The following is a 19,439-nucleotide window of genomic DNA, read 5'->3' as shown; positions in this document are numbered from 1 at the left end:
ACGCCGTGAAGTCTTCGAAATGTGAAGAATTTTAAGAATTTCTTGGATAGAGAAGATTCGAAACTCCACAATACTTGATCGTTTCAGCAAGACTTCTGAGATTATAAAAAGGATCAAGAAGAAACATCTGTAGTAATTCGGACATGCAATGAGAGTTTACTAAAAAATATTATGCAAGGGCAAAGAGCGGGCAAACTCAGTCCAGAACCAAGAAGAACTTCATAGTTGAAGCAACTCTTAGCGAAGCAATACCTGCTGTAAACTCTACATACAAGACCAGACTATCTTACCATCCAAATCCACTCGCCACGGACCTGTTCAACATCTTACATGAAAGATCTCTAGTACATCTGGAGAATCGGAGTGTCGAGTCATAGTGCGGTGAATTACTAATCAAGTCTTAGATGCAGTGATTTTTTTTTAACTTTTTTCGTATTTTTATTGTTATTTTTTAGAGTTTTAATAATCATATTTATTGCCTGAGCTGTCTACTATACTAAATTTTATTTATTATGTTCCAAGTAATTATTGTAATGTTATATTTAGTATGGTATAACTAGACCCAAACCCAGACATCCAAAGTGAAAGATATCCTCCAACACCAAATTGTTCTATATGGTTCACATAATGTTCAGAAAAAAGTCACACCATTTTGATCGTCGGGTTTGGGGGGGAGAGGGGGAGAAATCGGTAAATTCGTAGTTTTTTAGGTTTTTCGTCAATATTTCTAAAACTATGTGGTTTAGCATGAACAACCCTTTATACAAAAATATTATACACTAAATTTGAAATGAAAAAGGCCCTATGCATAATCCTTCTAAAATGAACGGTTTCAAAGTTAAGGAGGTAGTATAGTATTGGTCCAAAAAAAGCCTAACCCAAACATCCAAAGTAAAAGTTTTCCTCCAACACCAAATTGTCCTATATGGTCCACATGTTGTTCAGTAAAAAGTTACACCATTTTGAGAGTCCGGTTTTGGGGGGAGATGGGGGAGAAGTCGGAAAATTAGTAGTTTTTTTACGTTTTTCGTCAATATTTCTGAAACTATGCTTTAGCGTAAACAATGTTCTATACAAATTGTTCTACGTAAAATTTAAAACAAAAAAGGTCCCCTATATAATTTTTATAAAATCAACGGTTTCAGAGTAACGGAGGGTGAAAAGTGGAGGTATTCGACACTTTTTATATTTTTTGGGCAATATTATTACTGATGAAAGAAATTTTCTTTAACAGGATTGTGTTATGTAAATAAATTTGGCTATTTCAGTGGCCGATGGTATGTTAGTGATAATCCCTTGAAAAAACGTCAACGTCACCACCCAAAATCATCATCAATTGCCCAAGAAATATAAAAAGTATCGAAAACCTCTACTTTTCACTCTCCGTAACTCTGTAACCGTTGATTTTATAACAATTATGTATAGGACCTTTTTGTTTTGAATTTTATGTAGAACATTTGTCTATAGAAAATTGTTTACGCTAAAGTATAGTTTTAGAAATATTGATGAAAAAACGTAAAAAAACTACTAATTTTCCGACTCCCCCCCCCCCCCCGCCAAACTGGACGCTCAAAACGGTGTAACTTTTTAATGAACAACATCAACCTCCAACAGTGTTGGAGGATAACTTTCACTTTGGATGTCTGGGTTATGTCATCTTTTGGATCAATTGTATCATACTAATTTGAAAATTATTATTATACCGGGTGGTGAATCGTAAAACGGGCCATAGGAAACTCAATGTAAAATTTTAAACTGTTGAATTCCTGCTTCCCTAATTATTTTAAATTAAAAGTCATGAGAGAATATTTGAAGAGGATTGAAGTCTGTATTAAAATCAAAAGTTAAAATTGTTCTACGATTCAAACGCATTCCAAAATTTTGAAAAATATAATACATTTGCCACAGTAGGTATGTGTGTAAAAGTTAGGCCACACGTTACTATTTATCTGAAAGTGCTCACACCATTGACCGAATAAAAAAACTTTATTATTAATACTTTCTCCCCAACTGAGGGTATCTTATCAACTCTATTGTTTTTAAATTTTGTTTGATGATGTAATAATAATGTTGAACAAATTATATTACGCTTCCTTAGTGGTCGGACTAAAGATTAATATCAACAAGAGGCAAATAATGACTAATCTGGTGCTAAATCGTAATATTGTTGTTGATGGAATGGATATTGGGCAGACTGCATCTTATAAGTACTTGGGACATGAAATTCGGTTGGGACGAAATAATCATACATGCGAACTCCCACGTCGCATAGGATTAGCCTGGGCAGCGTTTGGTAAACTGAACTACAGTCGGAAAAATGAAAGAATACCCATGAACAAACATATAAAACACGCTGTATTTTCCTGTCGCCGTGTCACAAAGAAAATTGCTTAGCGCAAGTACATGTAATAATAATTATTACATGTACTTGCGCTGGCCAATTTTTTGTGTGACACGGTGACAGGAAAATACAGTGTGTTTTATATATTCTTTCATGGGTATTCTTTCATTTTTCCTACTGTATGTATTTAAATTGGACTTGCCAATATGCCTCAAAAGGAAAATCTTTGACCAGTGTGTGTTGTCTGTACTCACTTATGGAGCCGAAACACTAACAAAAAAGGTAGTGAACAAGATTCGCGTAACTCAGAGTGCTATGGAGCGCCAGATGTTGGTGTCTCCCTGAGAGACCGAATCCCAAACGAAGAAATACGACGTAGAACAAAAACAACAGACGCTGTCGGAAAAATCGCGTCACTTAAGTGGAATTGGGCAGGACACGTCGCCAGATTGTCAGATAACCGTTGGACAAAACATATTGTCGAGTGGAGGCCGCGAGAAGAAGCACTACGGAGCAGAGGACGCCCACTAACCAGATGGGCCGATGATTTGAAGCATGCTATCGGTAACTGGATGCAAGCCGCACAAAATAGAGATACATGGAAAGACATGAGCTATGTCCAGCAGTGGACGCGTACGGGTTAATGATGAAGAATGAAGCTTAAAATAGGACACAACCTCGCAGTGTTTACAGAATGGATCGATTTGCTTAAAAATTTGAGAATAAGTAGTGGATAGTCCAAGGATCAAAATCTATAAAAGGCCGAAATGCACTTTTACCACGGGGGTGGTTGCCACTTCCATGTGGTTGGTCACAATTTTTTATTATATTTTGACCGCAAAAGTAGGTAAAACCGTTCATTCTAAGCAAAAAACGTTGTATACAGTTTTTGATAAAATTAACAATTTTCGATTTATTCGCTATCGAAAGTGTTTTATGTAGAAAAAATCAATGTTTTTAATAAGTTTTCGGCTAATAACTCCAAAAGTTTTCGTTTTATCAAAACAACTTGACTTAACAAAAATGTACCTGTTGAAAAAATAAACAAAACTGTATTTTTAATTTTCTTTAAGACCAATAGTAATCGAGCTATACTTTATTATATGTTAGCTCTTCTTCGTCAAATGCTAATTATTGTAGTTTCAAAGTCAAAAGACGGGAAAACTATACATCTTTCGATGATAGCTTGTTGAAACTAATTTAACGTATTTAAAAATTATTGTCTTTAGAAATAAAAAAATTCTCTAGCTCAAAAACTAAGTGACTTATAATGAAAAGAATGTCAGTCCCTACTTTTTCAACGAAAAAGTGTTCGGAAGCAACCCCCTAATCACCACCCTAATTAAAATAAGTCATTGACCTTATTTGTTCATTTTTATGTATGTATTATTAACAAGTTTTAGAAGTTTAAACGGCTTAACGATTATTTTAAAAAAATGGAGTTAAAAGCAAATAACGAATTTTTGTAGTTTGGAAAAAGTGGCTTTTCTTCAGAATACAAAGATTACCATCAGAGATACGAAAAAATATGTAAAAACGAAATTGTAGCTTATTTAATTCCCAAGAACGTGGTGTGAAAAATTTTTTTGTGTGGCAAAAATTGAGTGAGATATTGACAATTATACTTTTAATAACATGCAAAAACTGCAAAAACCACCTTTACCAACCCTTTCAAAGTCACCTCTTTTTGTGACTGAGGATTGTAAAGAGATTTAATATTAATATACTTATAGATCTTGTCACAAAATACAAAATTCTTTTTCACCAAATGTTCTAAAGTAAAAAAAGTTACGGTTAAAAAAGCATTATATTTTTTTGAAAAAAAAAAAAGGAGAAATCCAATTGGAAGCATAATAATGTAAGTTAGCGGTGTTTTAGTCATTGGCCTTATTCATTCTTCCTTATTTATGTATTATTAATAGATTCTAGAACTTTGACTGGCTTAGAATGATTAGTTTTTTAAAAAACTGTTTTAAACCTTTTAAACGTTTTAAACAAATTTAATTAAAATTAGTCATTGACCTTATTTGCTCTTTTTTATTTATGTATTATTAACAAGTTCTAGAAGTTTAACCGGCTTAACGATTAGTTTAAAAAAATGGAGTTTAAAGCGAATAACGAATTTTTGTAGTTTGGTAAAAAATGCCATTTTCTTCAGAATAGATTAGCATGGAAGATAAGAAAAAATGTTTAAATATGAAATTGTAGGTTATTTAATTCCCAAGAACTTGGTATGAAAAAAATTTTTCTACGGCAAAAATTGAGTGGATCGTAAATGGGCACCTATGTATAAAAAACATTGATTTTTTCGATATAAAACTAACACTTTCAATAGCGAATAAATCGAAAACTATTAATTTTATCAAAAAAATATACAGAATATTTTTTGCTTAGAATCAACGTTTTTCCCAACTTTTGCAGTCAAAATATAATAAAAATTTCCACCCCGAGATGGGATGGCAACCTCCCCCCCCCCCCATGGTATAAGAGTCTTTCGGCATTATATAGATTTTGATCCTAGGACTATCCACTATTTATTCTTAAATTTTCAAGCAAATCGATCCATTCTGTAGAAATTGCGAGGTGAAAACCTTTGGTTCTTTCTTGGACTAATAATATGTTTCTTATTAATATGTAAGTGGTAAATATGTAGAGAGATCCATTGAGGTGGCCCTATTTCACTGCTACCTTTTTAGATCTATTGTGGTCCCCCAAATCTATTGTGATATCTCCAAATTACATTGTCTAGCTTGTCCTGAAGTTAAAAGTTAGAAGTTAGAAGTTATACAAGGTCTAATAACTTCAAGATTGAATCTTCCATGTAGGTCTTTGCCGGTGGCTTTTCTTCGCCTAATGCAAAGAACTGCATATTTGTCAGCCCACCACTCTGAAAGAATGTGCTGTGCTGTTTCCTCTGCTTGATGACAGAATCTGCAATTCATGACCTGCTAATTTTAAGAGTTCCAACTGGCTATTAGCTTGCAGTACCCTATTAGCACGCATAGTATAATAGCTTTGACTGTTTTCCTGCCTTTTGTTATAGGTCTGGATCCCGCGCACCAGAAAAAAGTTGATCAATAATAGCAAGCTGAAAATTTGTTAATAGCCCAACGGTGTCTAGTCGGACAAACTTTGATGTACGGCAACACTGGAACAGGTTTTAATTGTGGAACAGGTTAAAAATTTGGAACGTCAGACTACTAAAACGTTCTACAGTAGGAAAAATGAAAGAATACCCATGAACGAACATATAAAACACGCTGTATTTTCCTGTCACCGTGTCACACGAAAAATTGGCCAGCTCAAGTACATGTAATAATTATTGTTACATGTACTTGCACTGGACAATTGTCTTTGTGACACGGTGACAAGAAAATACCGCGTGTTTTATATGTTCGTTCATGGGTATTCTTTCATTTTTCCGACTGTATGTATTTTGTCGGAGAGAACTTCCAATTTCTGTCCGGTATCCGAGGCTTGGTGATCGGTTCTATGAGCATTTTCGTTTTTACCGTGGTAGGTCGCTAGTCTTACCCTCGAACCCTCCTCCTTTTTCCGGGCTTGGGACTGGCAACCCGCTGCTGAGCTACTTAGTTCACCCAACAGCGGATAGGCGGAGTTGAAGTATATAAGATGGCGGAAAAACAAATAAAAATCCTCTGTTATGCTGACGACGCAATTTTAATCTCCGATAACGAGGATAACCTACAGCGAATGGCACAAACTTTCAACACAGTGGCGAAGAACTACAACATGAACATATCAACAGCCAAGACAAAATCCCTGGTAGTGTCAAGGGAACCCATAAGATGCAAATTAGTAATTAACAACGAACAAGTCTCGAGATTCCAATATCTGGGAATCGAAATATGTAGTTATGGAATTGTTAAAGAAAGCGTCCGAAAGCAAGAAAATAAAGCCAATTACGTGTCAGGATGTCTGAGGGATGTCATCTGGAGAAACAAAAATATGAGGCTGGAAGGGAAAGTACGCATATACAAATCATTTGTAAGACCGATCATGACGTACGACGTACGCGATAGAAACAAGATGTGATACAGCAGAAACCAAGAGGATACTGAGAACATCAGAAATGAGAACGCTGGGGTCAATAACTGGGAAAACACTGAGAGACAGAATACCGAACGACAGAATAAGAGATTTCTGTAACATACAAGATATAGTACGGTGGGGAAGACAGAGACGACGAGAGTGGAATCAGCATGTGACGAGAATGGACAGCGAGAGAATAGCCCGTATAGCCAGGGATTCGATGCCAATAGGCAACAGGCCAATAGGAAGGCCCTTTAAAAGGTGGCGAAATAGCTGTCATTTAACATCACAGCTACGAATACAAGCTCAAAATCGGTAAGGAACAGGCCAAGAGGCCTATTATGGTGGCTCCTGGCTTCTGAGCCACCTTAGATAATTAAGGGTTGGTTACCCCCTACCATAAGGGTTGATGAAATAACTCGTATCACCGTAGATGCATTTATTTTGTAAGTTAGAGTACTAACGGTAAAGAGCTGGTGGTACGTTAGTTCTCAGTAGCTGTGATGTTTTCCCTTTGGGATCTCAAATATTAAGGACTTCCTGTTCGCGATGGAATTAGAACTAATAATCGGTATTCTCCTGTCATTGTTTTGGTATATAATGAAAGTAAGATTGTTTTGATTAAAAGCGCTGAGTCGACTGGGTTATAAAAATAATGAATATTATTGTTATTTCAAACCGACCTTGGTCAAACCTAAACTGTTAGACCGATATGTGCTAATGTAGGTCCATCGTATTTACTATCAACAAACGTAGTTTGTTTTGCTAAAGACATTTTTAATTATTAAAAGGATTTGTTTTAATAAGAAGATTACTAAGAGATGCCGTGTATCCCAACACACTATTATAAGAAGAAGAAGAAGAAGAAGAAGAAGAAGAAGAAGAAGAAGAAGAAGAAGAAGAAGAAGGAGAAGAAGAAGAAGAAGAAGAACTTCCAATTGATTTGTTACCCTCTCATTAAACTCTCATGCAAAAATTAGACTGCCATTTATCGTAAACAATATTCCTGTTATTTGACATGTTCTACGTATCGGACTAATTAAAATGCTCAGTTAATGATAAATACAAGTCTGATTTTTGCATGAGAGTTTAATGAAAGAGTAACAAATCAATTGGAAGTTCTGTCCGAAAAAATACATGGGACGCTTTCGTAGTCTGACGTTTCAAATTTTTATCCTGTTCCACAATAAAAACGTCCCCTCTTCCAGTGTTCCCATACATCAAAGTTTGTCCGAATAGATACCGTTAAGCTATTAACAAATTTTCAGTTTGCTATTAATCAACTTTTTTCTGGTACGCGGGATCCAGGTCTGTTATTATCTTTGCCCTAAATTTTAACGAATGTCTTGTAATGAACTGCCTCGCCTGTCTTTCTCTTGGTGAATTCAACCACCATTCCGACGATTTGTGAGCTACTAATTAAAACGTTTTTATATACTTGGCTTGGTTGGTGTCACGGACTCCGCAAATTTTGTAATCCATTTTAAAAATAGTTCTAGGCTACGTAGGTGCCTGAAATTTTCAGTAGAGCTTTGAACTAGCTAACAATGCAATATTTATCTGCTACTATACAGTTACAGGGTAATTGATTAGTAGGGTAGAGCTCCGTAGATCCGTTATAGTAATGGATAGCGAAAAAAGTTAATAATAAAAATTGTAGCCAACTTTGAGCTTCACATTACAAAATTAGTTAGAATTATACAGAGTGTTCGATAACATAGTGGCAGATCAAATTTATGTTTTTTTAAACGGAACACCCTATATTTTATTTTATATTCAAAATCTTCTTAACTTCTCCATTACAAAATTATAAAAGTTTGGTATGTTATACAGGGTATGTACAAAGTTATAACAAATTTTATACGAAAATCGTAACAAGTTCAACTCCCTGTATAAATAAAAATAAGCACAACGGAAAAGGTTTATTGATGCCATATTTTTTTACTTATTGTCAAAATTTTCATAAATGATTGATATTCCTGATTTTCTTTATATTGAATACAGGGTGAGTCAAAACGCAAGTACATTATTTTCTCAGTAATTTTAATTGAAACACCCTGTATTTTATATCACTATCGAAAAGTACTATTACCGTACTTTAATTTGTATATAACATTCCCTATGTCTAAATTTATCAGTTTTTGAGAAATTTTCATTTCTCAGAGCAAATTATTAATTACAGGTCTAAATATTTCGAAATTTTAGGTAAGCCATGACTGAATTGTCTAAACCTGACAATTTACGATTACTGATTATGAATCTGTAATCAAAGTTGGCTACAATTTTTGTTATTAACTTTTATTGCTATCTATTACTATAACGGATCTACAAAGCTTTTCCCCACTAATCAATCACCCTGAATTGAAAATCGATTTTTTTTTATTTCAAACTATTTTAAAAATGTGACTAATGCAATGATATTTTAAAGTACGTTAATAAATCGATATCTACAAATTGATGGTAGGTCAGTGGCATTAGACTGCAGACCGAGAGTTCCCACGGTTCGAACACGGCTGTTGCTTGGCTTTCTTTGATTTTTTTAATAAATAATTAAAAGTTGATATACTTACTTAAAATTCTTATTTTATTATAAGTTAATTATTATATATAAATATTATATATACCATTTTAAGCAACCGTGGTATTATAAAATTACTTTTTATACTAGTGTAATTTTTGGAATTATAATTTTAACAGTTAATACACCTACTAAAAATTCATATTTTATTCTTTCGAAACATGTTTTCTCCTATACAGGGTGTCCAGAAACTCTACCGACAAACGAAGACAGGAGATTCCTCAGATAATTTTAAGGCAATTTAACCCAATTCACCTAGTTCGAAAATGCTTCTGAAGGGAGCTAGAGCTCTTTGAAGATGGCGTCATGAAATTAGTTTTTCTTAAATACCTCTAGAAGGCTTCTATTGAGAGAAACGAAAATTGGTATGCATATTTACTTTTCAGAGATGAATCGATTCCATCGATTGCAAATTTCTAGTACCGGTCATAGGCGTCCGTTTTGGGTAGAGCAACGGGTATTATATCGTATAACTTTTTTGTCCTTAACTTTTATGCATTTTTGACACCGGATTATTAAATTGTGAGGTATTCTAGTACTAAAAGGTACTCTTGCTTTAAGTCGTTAGGATGCACCGTTTTCTAGAAAAATCGATTTGAAAGTTTTTCGTTTTTGGAATTTGAAAAAAAATTGAAAGAACTTTTCAACATAAAACGAAGTATTTTACCAACATAAAGTAAGAGTAACTTTTAGTACTAGAATACCTCATAATTTAATAATCTAGTGTCAAAAATGCTCGAAAATTCAAGACAAAAACATTATGCCATAAAATAACTGTTGACCTACCCAAAACGGACGCCTATGACCAGTACTAGAAATTCGCAATTAATTAAATCGATTTATCTCTGGAATATAAATAAATGAACCAGTTTTCGTCTTTCTAAACAGTTTTTTTTTGAAATTTTTTTTTTGTTATTCAGAAAGTGAAAAATTTTCAAATCGATTTTTCTAGAAAACGGTGTGTCCTACCGATTTAAAACAAGAGTACCTTTTAGTACTAGAATACTTCACAATTTAATAATCTAGTGTCAGAAATGCATACAAGTTAAAGATAAAAAAGTTATGCGATAAAATAACCGTTGCCCTACCCAAAACGGACGCCTATGATCGGTACTAGAAATTTGCAATGTATTGATTAGATTTATCTCTTGAAGATAAATACGCGTACCAATTTTTGTTTTTTTAAATAAAAGCGTTCTGGAGGTATTTAAGAAAAACTAATTACAAGACACCATCTTCAAAGAGCTCTAGCTCCCTTAAGAAGCATTTTCGGACTAAGTGAATTGGGTTAAATTATCTTAAATTTACCTGAGGAATCTCCTGTCTTCGTTTGTCGGTAGAGTTTCTGGACACCCTGTATAGGGTGAGGCAGATAACTGGCCTATTAGAAATATCTTGAGAACTAAAGGCAACAGAATCATGAAAATTGGAATAAAGGGGTTTTGAACAATGATCTATTAAATGAAAATATTTTCATCTCTTTGCAACTTCCGGTTATACCGGAAGTTGCTTATAACTTCGTTTTTTTAAATGGGACACCCTGTATATTTTTACATTTTTGGATTCTCTTCGATGTCTTCTTTCTTAAAATATAGGGTTTTGTAATATTATACAGGGTATTTTAAAAGATAATTACGTTTTTTATTAATTTCGTAGCAATATTCACACCCTGTAGAATTGTAGTAGTTTGACATCTAAAACTCTACTTACGTTCAAATGATTTTTAATACACTCTACTATTGTTAAGAATCATTAGTATAGCTAAATTTTTAATTTTAGTATACAGGGTTGGTCGAAACCCGAAATGAGTATTTTCTGAGTTTTCTTAAATGGAACACCCTGTATTTTTGTATTGTAGTGGAATTATATTTTATAGTACTTTTTTATTTCTTAAGCATTCCCTATACCTAACTGCTTTAATTTGTGAGTTATTGGTGATTCAAGCTAAACATTAATTGCAACAAAAAATACGTAAAATTTTATTAGGTTGGCCGTGAAAATACTCAATCCCAAATAATTTTTCCGAAATAAATACATATTAATCCAGACTGGTCCTTAAAATTACCAATAATGGTTTAGCTATCGAAATACCTTCTTAGTTAAGATTGTTGGTGCGATTAACAATTAAGCACAAATTAAAGCAGTTAGGTATAGGGAATGCTTAAGAAATAAAAAAGTACCATAAAATATCATTTCATTACAATACTAAAATACAGGGTGTTCCATTTAAGAAAACTCAGAAAATACTCATTCCGATTTTCGACCAACCCTGTATACTAAAATTAAAAATTTAGCTATACTAATGATTCTTAACAATAGTAGAGTATATTAAAAATCATTTGAACGTAAGTAGAGTTTTAGATGTTAAACTACTACAATTCTACAGGGTGTGAATTTTGCTACGAAATTAAAAAAAAAACGTAATTATCTTTTAAAATACACTGTACAATATTACAAAACCTTATATTTTAAAAAGAAGACATCGAAGAGAATCCAAAAATGTAAAAATATACAGGGTGTCCCATTTAAAAAAACGAAGTTATAAGCAACTTCCGGTATAACCGGAAGTTGCAAAGAGATGAAAATATTTTCATTTAATAGATCATCCTTCAAAACCCCCTTATTCCAATTTTCATGATTCTGTTGCCTTTAGTTCTCGAGATATTTCTAATGGGCCAGTTATCTGCCTCACCCTGTATATAACAAAACCGTGGTATTGTAAAAATTACTTTTTTATTATAGTGTAATTTTTGGAATTTTAAGCATTTTATATCGTCAAATTATTTTATATTCTCTTTAGTCCAGAAAGCCACTGCGCATCCGCTAGGAAAAATATTCTAATTCGGATTTTTTGCACAATCTTACTCAAAAAGGACTCCTTTTAATAAATTTGCATGTTGCCAGGACCAAAAGGTGGTCAAAAATTTTTTAAACGTTTTTTTTTTGTTTTTTTCCTAAAATTATTATTTTTGCATGGAAAAACGTTGTTTTAGGTTTTTTGGATCATTCCAAACAGAAAAGGTCTTTAGTGACTTTTCTCTAAAAATGACACTTTTTGACATATAAGCGATTAAAAATTGAAAAATTGCGAAATCGGCCATTTTTAACCCTCAAAAACTATGTGAGAAACTGAAAATTTGAATGTTGCCAAGGTAAGTAGATATTCTTTAAACATCGATTGATGAAATCCCGAAGAGTTTTTTGCAATACAATATTCAAACCTCCTTTGTTTTTTAATTGCTAATCAAGCGTGCGCGACACTATTTTCCACCGACAGTATGGTGCAAATGAAAGGAATAAATTCGTTATTTCGTAAACTGGCGACTTTAAGGAAAAATCCCGAAATAGGTCGATTTTTATTTTTAAGTTATGATATTGTGGCATATATGGTATACTAGTGACGTCATCCGTCTGGGCGTGATGACGTAATCGATGATTTTTTTAAATGAGAATAGGGGTCATGTGGTAGCTCATTTGAAAGATTCTTCAATTCTCTAGTCAGTAATGTAAACATTTACATAATTATTTATACAGGGTGTCCATCTACTTCTTTTTTTGTCAAATAATTTAATTTAATAAACATTTTTTGGACACCCTGTATAAATAATTATGTAAATGTTTATATTAGTGAATAGAGAATTGAAGAACCTTTCAAATTAACTAGCACATGACCCCTATTCTCATTTAAAAAAATCATCGATTACGTCATCACGTCCAGATGGATGACGTCACTAGTATACCGTATATGCCACAATATCATAACTTAAAAATAAAAATGGATCTGTTTCGGGATTTTTTCTTAAAGTCGCCGGTTTACGAAATAACGAATTTATTCCTTTCATTTGCACCATACTGTCGGTGGAAAATAGTGTCGCGCACACTTGATTAGCAATTAAAAAACAAAGGAGTTTTAAATATTGTATTGCAAAAAACTCTTCGTGATTTCATCAATCGATGTTTAAAGAATATCTACCTACCTTGGCAACATTCAAATTTTCAGTTTTTCACATAGTTTTTGAGGGTTAAAAATGGCCGATTTCGCAATTTTTCAATTTTAATCGCTTATATGTCAAAAACTGTCATTTTTAGAGAAAAGTCACTAAAGACCTTTTCTGTTTGGAATGATCCAAAAAACCTAAAACAACGTTTTTCCATGCAAAAATAATAATTTTAGGATAAAAACAAAAAAAAACGTTTAAAAAATTTTTGACCACCTTTTGGGCAACATGCAAATTTGTTAAAAGGAGTCCTTTTTGAGTAAGATTGTGCAAAAAATCCGAATTAGAATATTTTTCCTAGCGGATGCGCAGTGGCTTTCTGGACTACTTCTATAAATAATAAAAACGTTTTATTATAAAAAAGTTTTTTTTATAAAAGTGTAATTTTTTTATAGCCATTCTTGTTACTACTTTTGCAATGCCGCAGAAGGGTTCCGGTCCAACGAATGGCATTGACGAGCCTTTTTATCTGCTTTTTTATTGAGCTTATGACCCCAAGCCCCGGTACCTGGGCTATCAGTGTGGAGCCATATCTCTGTTAGTGTAAAGGTGGGGTATGTAACCTTGCTACAGTCTTCTAATTTATTTAGGGCACCCACACAATGCCATACCAGCTTAGAATTTACCGCTTAATTGTCCTTGTTTTAATTTGTAATCTTTTAGCTGAAGTCTTCCATAATTCGGTGCCGCCCAAAATCCCGACAGCCAAAATCCCGACAGCCAAAATCCCGACGGCCAAAACGCCGACACGCCAGAATCCCGACACGCCAGAATCCCGACAGGCCAAAATCCCGACATGCAACAATTCTCGCATAAGTAAAAATTCCGACTTTTGTTTAATACTTTTAATACAAAATACTTTCGTTTAGTAACAAAAAATAAAAAGCAGATGGCCATAAACAAAAAACAAGAAATAAATGTTAAAAAGTAATATGTTAAAAATAAACTTATCAAACCTGTCGGACGTCTGGCCTGTCGGGATTTTGGCCTGTCGGGATTCTGGCGTGTCGGGATTTTGGCCGTCAGGATTGAGGCTGTCGGGATTTTGGCTGTCGGGATTTTGAAGTAGACCCTCTATAATTATCTATGGTTCTCTATGTGCCCATGTTTGAGAGAATATCGCACCTTGAAAACCATATGGCAATATCTGCAATTTTTTCATGAAATGACCTTTGAATGCAGTCTAATAGGAAAAAAAATCTATTTTTTATTGCTATATAGCAGCGTTTGCAAAAAATTTTAAGTTCGGCACCAGAAAGATACATCTCTATGGCTTTTGTCAAAAATCGATTCTTCTTTTTATACCATCAGGCATTATCTGCAGTAGTTGATGCTCTACGGTTCTAAAATTGGAACAAAACCCCAGATCTATATGGCAATATGTGCAAAATGTGACCCACGCTCGTAAAATGAAAGCAAGATCTACTAAGGAAACATCCTTTGAATGCAACAAAACATAGAGTGCTGCATAGAGATTTGATTGCAACACTGGAAATAAGCGACAAGACTATAACAAATTGATATACAACGTCGTACTGCAGATGGATTTAACCCAAAAGAAAAGCGAATTATAACCGACAGACAATATATAAGCGACAGATTATAATATGCAAGACTTTGATTAAGTGTTAACACTAAAAATTTGTAATAAATAAGTACAATCAATAAAAAAACTGTTATTTTATATGAATTTTTACTGTATCATGTGCGAAAATTGATATATTTTTTAAAACCATATGGCCGTATGTGCTAAAATACCTATTTCCTGGGGGAAATTTTACGTACTATTTAATTCATATAAAAATATGTAAAATTAAAGACAATTGTGCCAAATACCAGGTTTGCAGCTTAATTTTTGGAATTACAGTAAATAAAATTAACTTTACAAAAACTTAAAATGCTCATAACTCAATATTATGATTTTTGCAGTTACTGCCCTATGTATTAGTATAGTAGTATTAGTACCAACCTGAATCTCATTATCTATAATTTAAAATCCATAAGGAAAAATTTCCCGTAACTGGCTGTATACCATTAATTACAACAATTGAAGAAAGACTTCTGTGTAAAAGGTATATTTATTAAAACCCCAATAAAGGGCTACATTAAAAGTCAGAACGTTTTCGCTCTAAAGAGAGCATCATCAGTGTTCTAAGCCTAAAATAAGTACAACCATAATTAGTGAAGACAAGAGTAAAAAAATTTAAAGGTTGACCAAGATAAAAAATTAGGTTATACTTACAAGCTCTACATGCTAAGCCACCAAAAATACATAGGTTAAAACCCTTAAAACGCCGACCAAAAGTCTTACATTGGCCTGTATTATGTTAAACCCTGGCGATGGGTGAAAATAAAAAAGATATACCTCACAGCATTATATGACTCTACCACGTGTATGTGGGTGGTTAAGTTGATTTCTCTGTCTTCACAAAGAGAAAGGTGAAAGCCAACTAATTACAGGTGACAGGTAAGAAAGCGTTTCTGACTGATGACAGCACTATAATTTGTAATTGTATGCTCAATACTTACTTGCAATGCAGTATCAGGCCAAGGGCTAAACCAGTCGATCGTACAGTTGTTGACTAAGGCCGGAAATTGTCGTAATCTTGCTCTAAATACTTCTCCGATAGGGCTGAAAATAAACGTATGTATCAATAATTAGATAGCAATAGTACTATTGTTATGACTTTACTAAAATTAGTGATTGCAATGCTTCTAATTTATAAAAAATTTGAGCACTTAATTTATTTAGTTTATTTATTTTAATTTATTTACATTCACTGTCTACAGAATGACTTATATTTTACTATAATTTATATACACTTACAAATTATCTTCCAACAATATAAAATAGATTTAAGCGCGTACAACTACAATCACGATGATGCTTTGTACATGACAAATCCTGTATTTAAATATTAAAGTCCTGTGTTCTATTATAGTAATTTCGGTAACCTTTCCTCGACTTCTTCATTCATAGCGGGATTTTTTCATTACATCATGCAGTTACTGGAAGTAGAAAGCTCTTTAGCCGTTCATTAACTGTATTTAGCAGTATTTTGATTTATCATCATCATCATCATCACGTAGCGCTACCTGGGTATGTCTTGGCTAAATGTACAACTTTCCTCCAATCGGTCTGCCATCAAACTAGGGTCAAATGGAATGTTCATTTTTCGGAGATCTGTTTGAATGTTATCTCTCCATCGCATTCTGGGACGTCTGAGTGGTCTTTTGCATGTAGGAATCTCCTCCCATACCAGTCTTACAAGTCTCTCGTTATGAAGTCTGTGCACGTGGCCGCCCATCTTAGTCGCTGTCATTTAATTTCTTGGACAATATCGGTGTCATTGTAGAGTGCTGCTAATTCGATGTTGGTTCTGATCCTATACTGGTTTGTGTTAATATCGTGGTGAGGTCCGAAAATTTTTATAAGTATTTTTCGTTCAAAACGTCTAAGATTTTCTTCGTTTGATTTAGTCATGGTCCACGTTTCGCATCCATATGTTAGTACAGATCTTACGATGAATTTGTAGATTTTGATATTGGAACTTCTTGTAAGATTTTTTGATTTTATTAGCTTATCCAGCGCGAATAGACAGCGACTTGCTGATTGGATTCTGTTTTTTATATCTTCAGTAACAACGTTGTCACCTGTGATTACGGCCCCCAGATACTTAAAACGTTGTACCCTTTCGAAATTGAAGGTGCTGACCGTCACATTTTGTCCTATCCGTCTCTTCGTGTCGTTCTATTTATACACATATATTTCGTCTTCTCTTCATTAATCCTCAGCCCTACTTCGCTTGTTGCTCCTTCCACCTTGTTGAAAATGGCTTTTGTGGATAGGATGGAGTCTCCAACGAAATCAACGTCATCTGCGTAAGCTAGTAATAACTTGGGACCTTGAACCGATAGCAGTTCTCTTTTTATTTCGGCCGACCTCATGACTTTCTCTAATACAAGGTTAAAAAGTAGTGGAGATAACGCATCACCCTGTTTGAGTCCACTGTTGATTTCAAAGCTGTCAGACAGTTTATTATTTACACGTAATTTTGATATTCCACCCTACCTCAGGATGTTGCATGCATGAGGAATAAGGGCATTGGTACGGTAATTACTGTGTCCTTTTTTATGTATAGGGATAAAAGTTGATTCGTACCACTCATCAGACTTGCACCTGAAATCCATATCTTAAGGGCCAGACTTTGTTACTTGCTAGCCTTTGGGGTCACTGAAGACGAATACACCATCAGAACCTATCACCAGAGTACGTGGTACCAAGGTTCACTGCTAGGGCACGTCATCTGGAGTTTCGAGCTTTTCACCACTTAATTGAAGCAAACTGGAAAGTTTTTGAGATTGCTAAAAAATAGTACTCCATCAGAACCAACCGTCGGTGTGCAGAAAAACTCTTTAAACTCCAGAAGATGCCTTAGCAGTGACCTAGAGCACCAAGTAATCCTGGGGTCGATTTTGATGGCGTATTCGTATTCGTCAACCCTAAAATTCCCCCGTGAATCTTTTTGCATCAATTTAATGCCAAAAAATTTGAAATTCCAGAAGATAACGTTTCTGAGCAGTGACGACCAGGTGCTTTAAGTGTTGTTCTGATTGCATATTTTTTCAGCAACATCAACAGACCCTCGAATAATCTGATTACATGAATTTAGTGTCAAAACCCTTGAGAAGATAACTTGCCTCAGCAGTGGCACTTGACACCCGGTGCCCCGGGAGTCGGTTTTGATAGCGTATTCGTATTCAGCAACCCCAAGAATATCCCGTGTAATCTGTTTGCATCAATTTAATGCCGACATCATCCGAAACTCCAGAAGGTGACGTGACCCTAGACGCCAGGTGCTACGGGTGTCGCTCTGATGTCATATTCGTTTTCAGTAACATGAATTTAATGTTGAAAGCATACGACACTTCAGAAAATGACTTGCCTTATCAATAATACTGGGCACTAGGTACTTGGGGGATTAATTATGATAGCGTATTCGTCTTCAGCGATTTAAAAACCTCCAAGAAACCTGTTTGCATCAATTTAGTGCCGATAACTGTAGCATATTTAGATGATGTGACGCTGGGCACCAGGTACTCCGAGGTCGTTTCTGATGGCGTAGTCTAACAATCTGATACGTTACTAAATCATTTTTGAACTTCTTAATTATTTTTATAATTATTTTCTTTTGGTCGCTTAATTAAATTCTCTAATTTTGTCGTAATTAAATATTTACGTGACGTCACCTTTCTATGTACGGAACATACACTACGCCTCTGGTGGCGAATATGACCTCGCGTTCTGAGAGTTTACGTTTACCTTGGCGGAGAAGCACATTTCGCTCGTCACTTGACTCGTGAGCCGGAATAGTGAAGTAGCAGTACCCAAAATGGCGGAGAATATCTCCATAAATTAATTAAGCATTTGTGTCTACAGTTCCCAGTTAGTCTTTAAAATAATATTATAGTATCCAACTGTGTCTTGAACCAGGGAAAATGGCAGTCCACTAGGAGTTTCTTCCCGGTAATTATTTACTTTTTATATAATCAGGTTTTTATATGACCGCTTATATCGTTTTTGTGAAATATAGGATTCTCATTGTTGGACTCAAGTCAATGTGGATTTTATGTAGATTAATCGATGTTTATTTAAGATTCCGTCCATGAAAATTCTATATTCTTTTCTAATATTTTTTTAACATAACCAAACATATCAATTTCTAAATTAATGTTGGAAATAATCCAATTTGAACATCCAATATCTGTAGATAATTTATTCAGAGAAAATTCTAATAGTCTTCATTTTTGGTTATAATTAAGTCAAAAATTCTTTTTGAAGTCTTCTAGCATCATAAATATCCTATAATTATTTTAAAGATGTCATATCTATTCTGTATTTAAATTCCACACTCATGTGTCTGTTCTTGTCAAGGTCAAGTAGTTCAGTAATAATGAGAGATTTTTTTGTGTGTAGGTAATGGCCTTTTTACATTACCATCTATCCTAAAAAACTTCTCTAGTTCTCTTTTTCCCCTTTGACTTTTTTTCGGACACTTTTACATAGAAACTAAGACTGGGTAAATATTTGTGTTAGCCTTTTGGGGAAGTAATATAAAACGAACATGAGAAATCATAGACCCTCACCCACCTGAGAGGAACCTATTCCGGCTACATAGTCAGTCACCTGGTAGCAAGCGAAGCGTTCCAGCTTCATTTTCGGTCTCTGCACCTGTGCTGACAGGAAGCATGGTTTGGCACTATCCTGGTGCTCATTTTCTGGGAAACTTTTGCTTATTCATTTGAGGAATGGGTTTGTTTGGGAACACTCAGTTTGGTGATTTGAGTAATTTTGTGTTTTATATTTCGGACTGTTGGTAATGCACTAGGCTTATTATTTTTTTTTCAGATTTAGCTTACCTTTGTTTTTATATAATATATTTGAATATTAGTGTATGTAGTTCCCAAA

At 34.1% G+C, this 19,439-nt stretch overlaps 1 protein-coding gene across 1 annotated transcript in view; it reads right to left on the bottom strand.

Annotated features, from left to right (window-relative positions):
• The window catches only part of LOC114339583 (dynein axonemal heavy chain 1-like), a 452,416-nt gene that overhangs the window by 27,397 nt on the left and 405,580 nt on the right, over nt 1–19,439 (bottom strand). The window contains exon 14 of the mRNA XM_050660135.1: nt 15,500–15,602. Within this exon, the coding sequence (XP_050516092.1) occupies nt 15,500–15,602 (103 nt within the window). The remainder of the gene's footprint in view (nt 1–15,499; nt 15,603–19,439) is intronic.

The sequence above is a fragment of the Diabrotica virgifera genome, chromosome 9 (genome assembly GCF_917563875.1).
Source record: "Diabrotica virgifera virgifera chromosome 9, PGI_DIABVI_V3a".
In the NCBI taxonomy this organism is placed as follows: domain Eukaryota; kingdom Metazoa; phylum Arthropoda; class Insecta; order Coleoptera; family Chrysomelidae; genus Diabrotica; species Diabrotica virgifera.
Note: the sequence above shows the minus strand (reverse complement) of the source record. Positions and strands in the feature narration are given on the sequence as shown.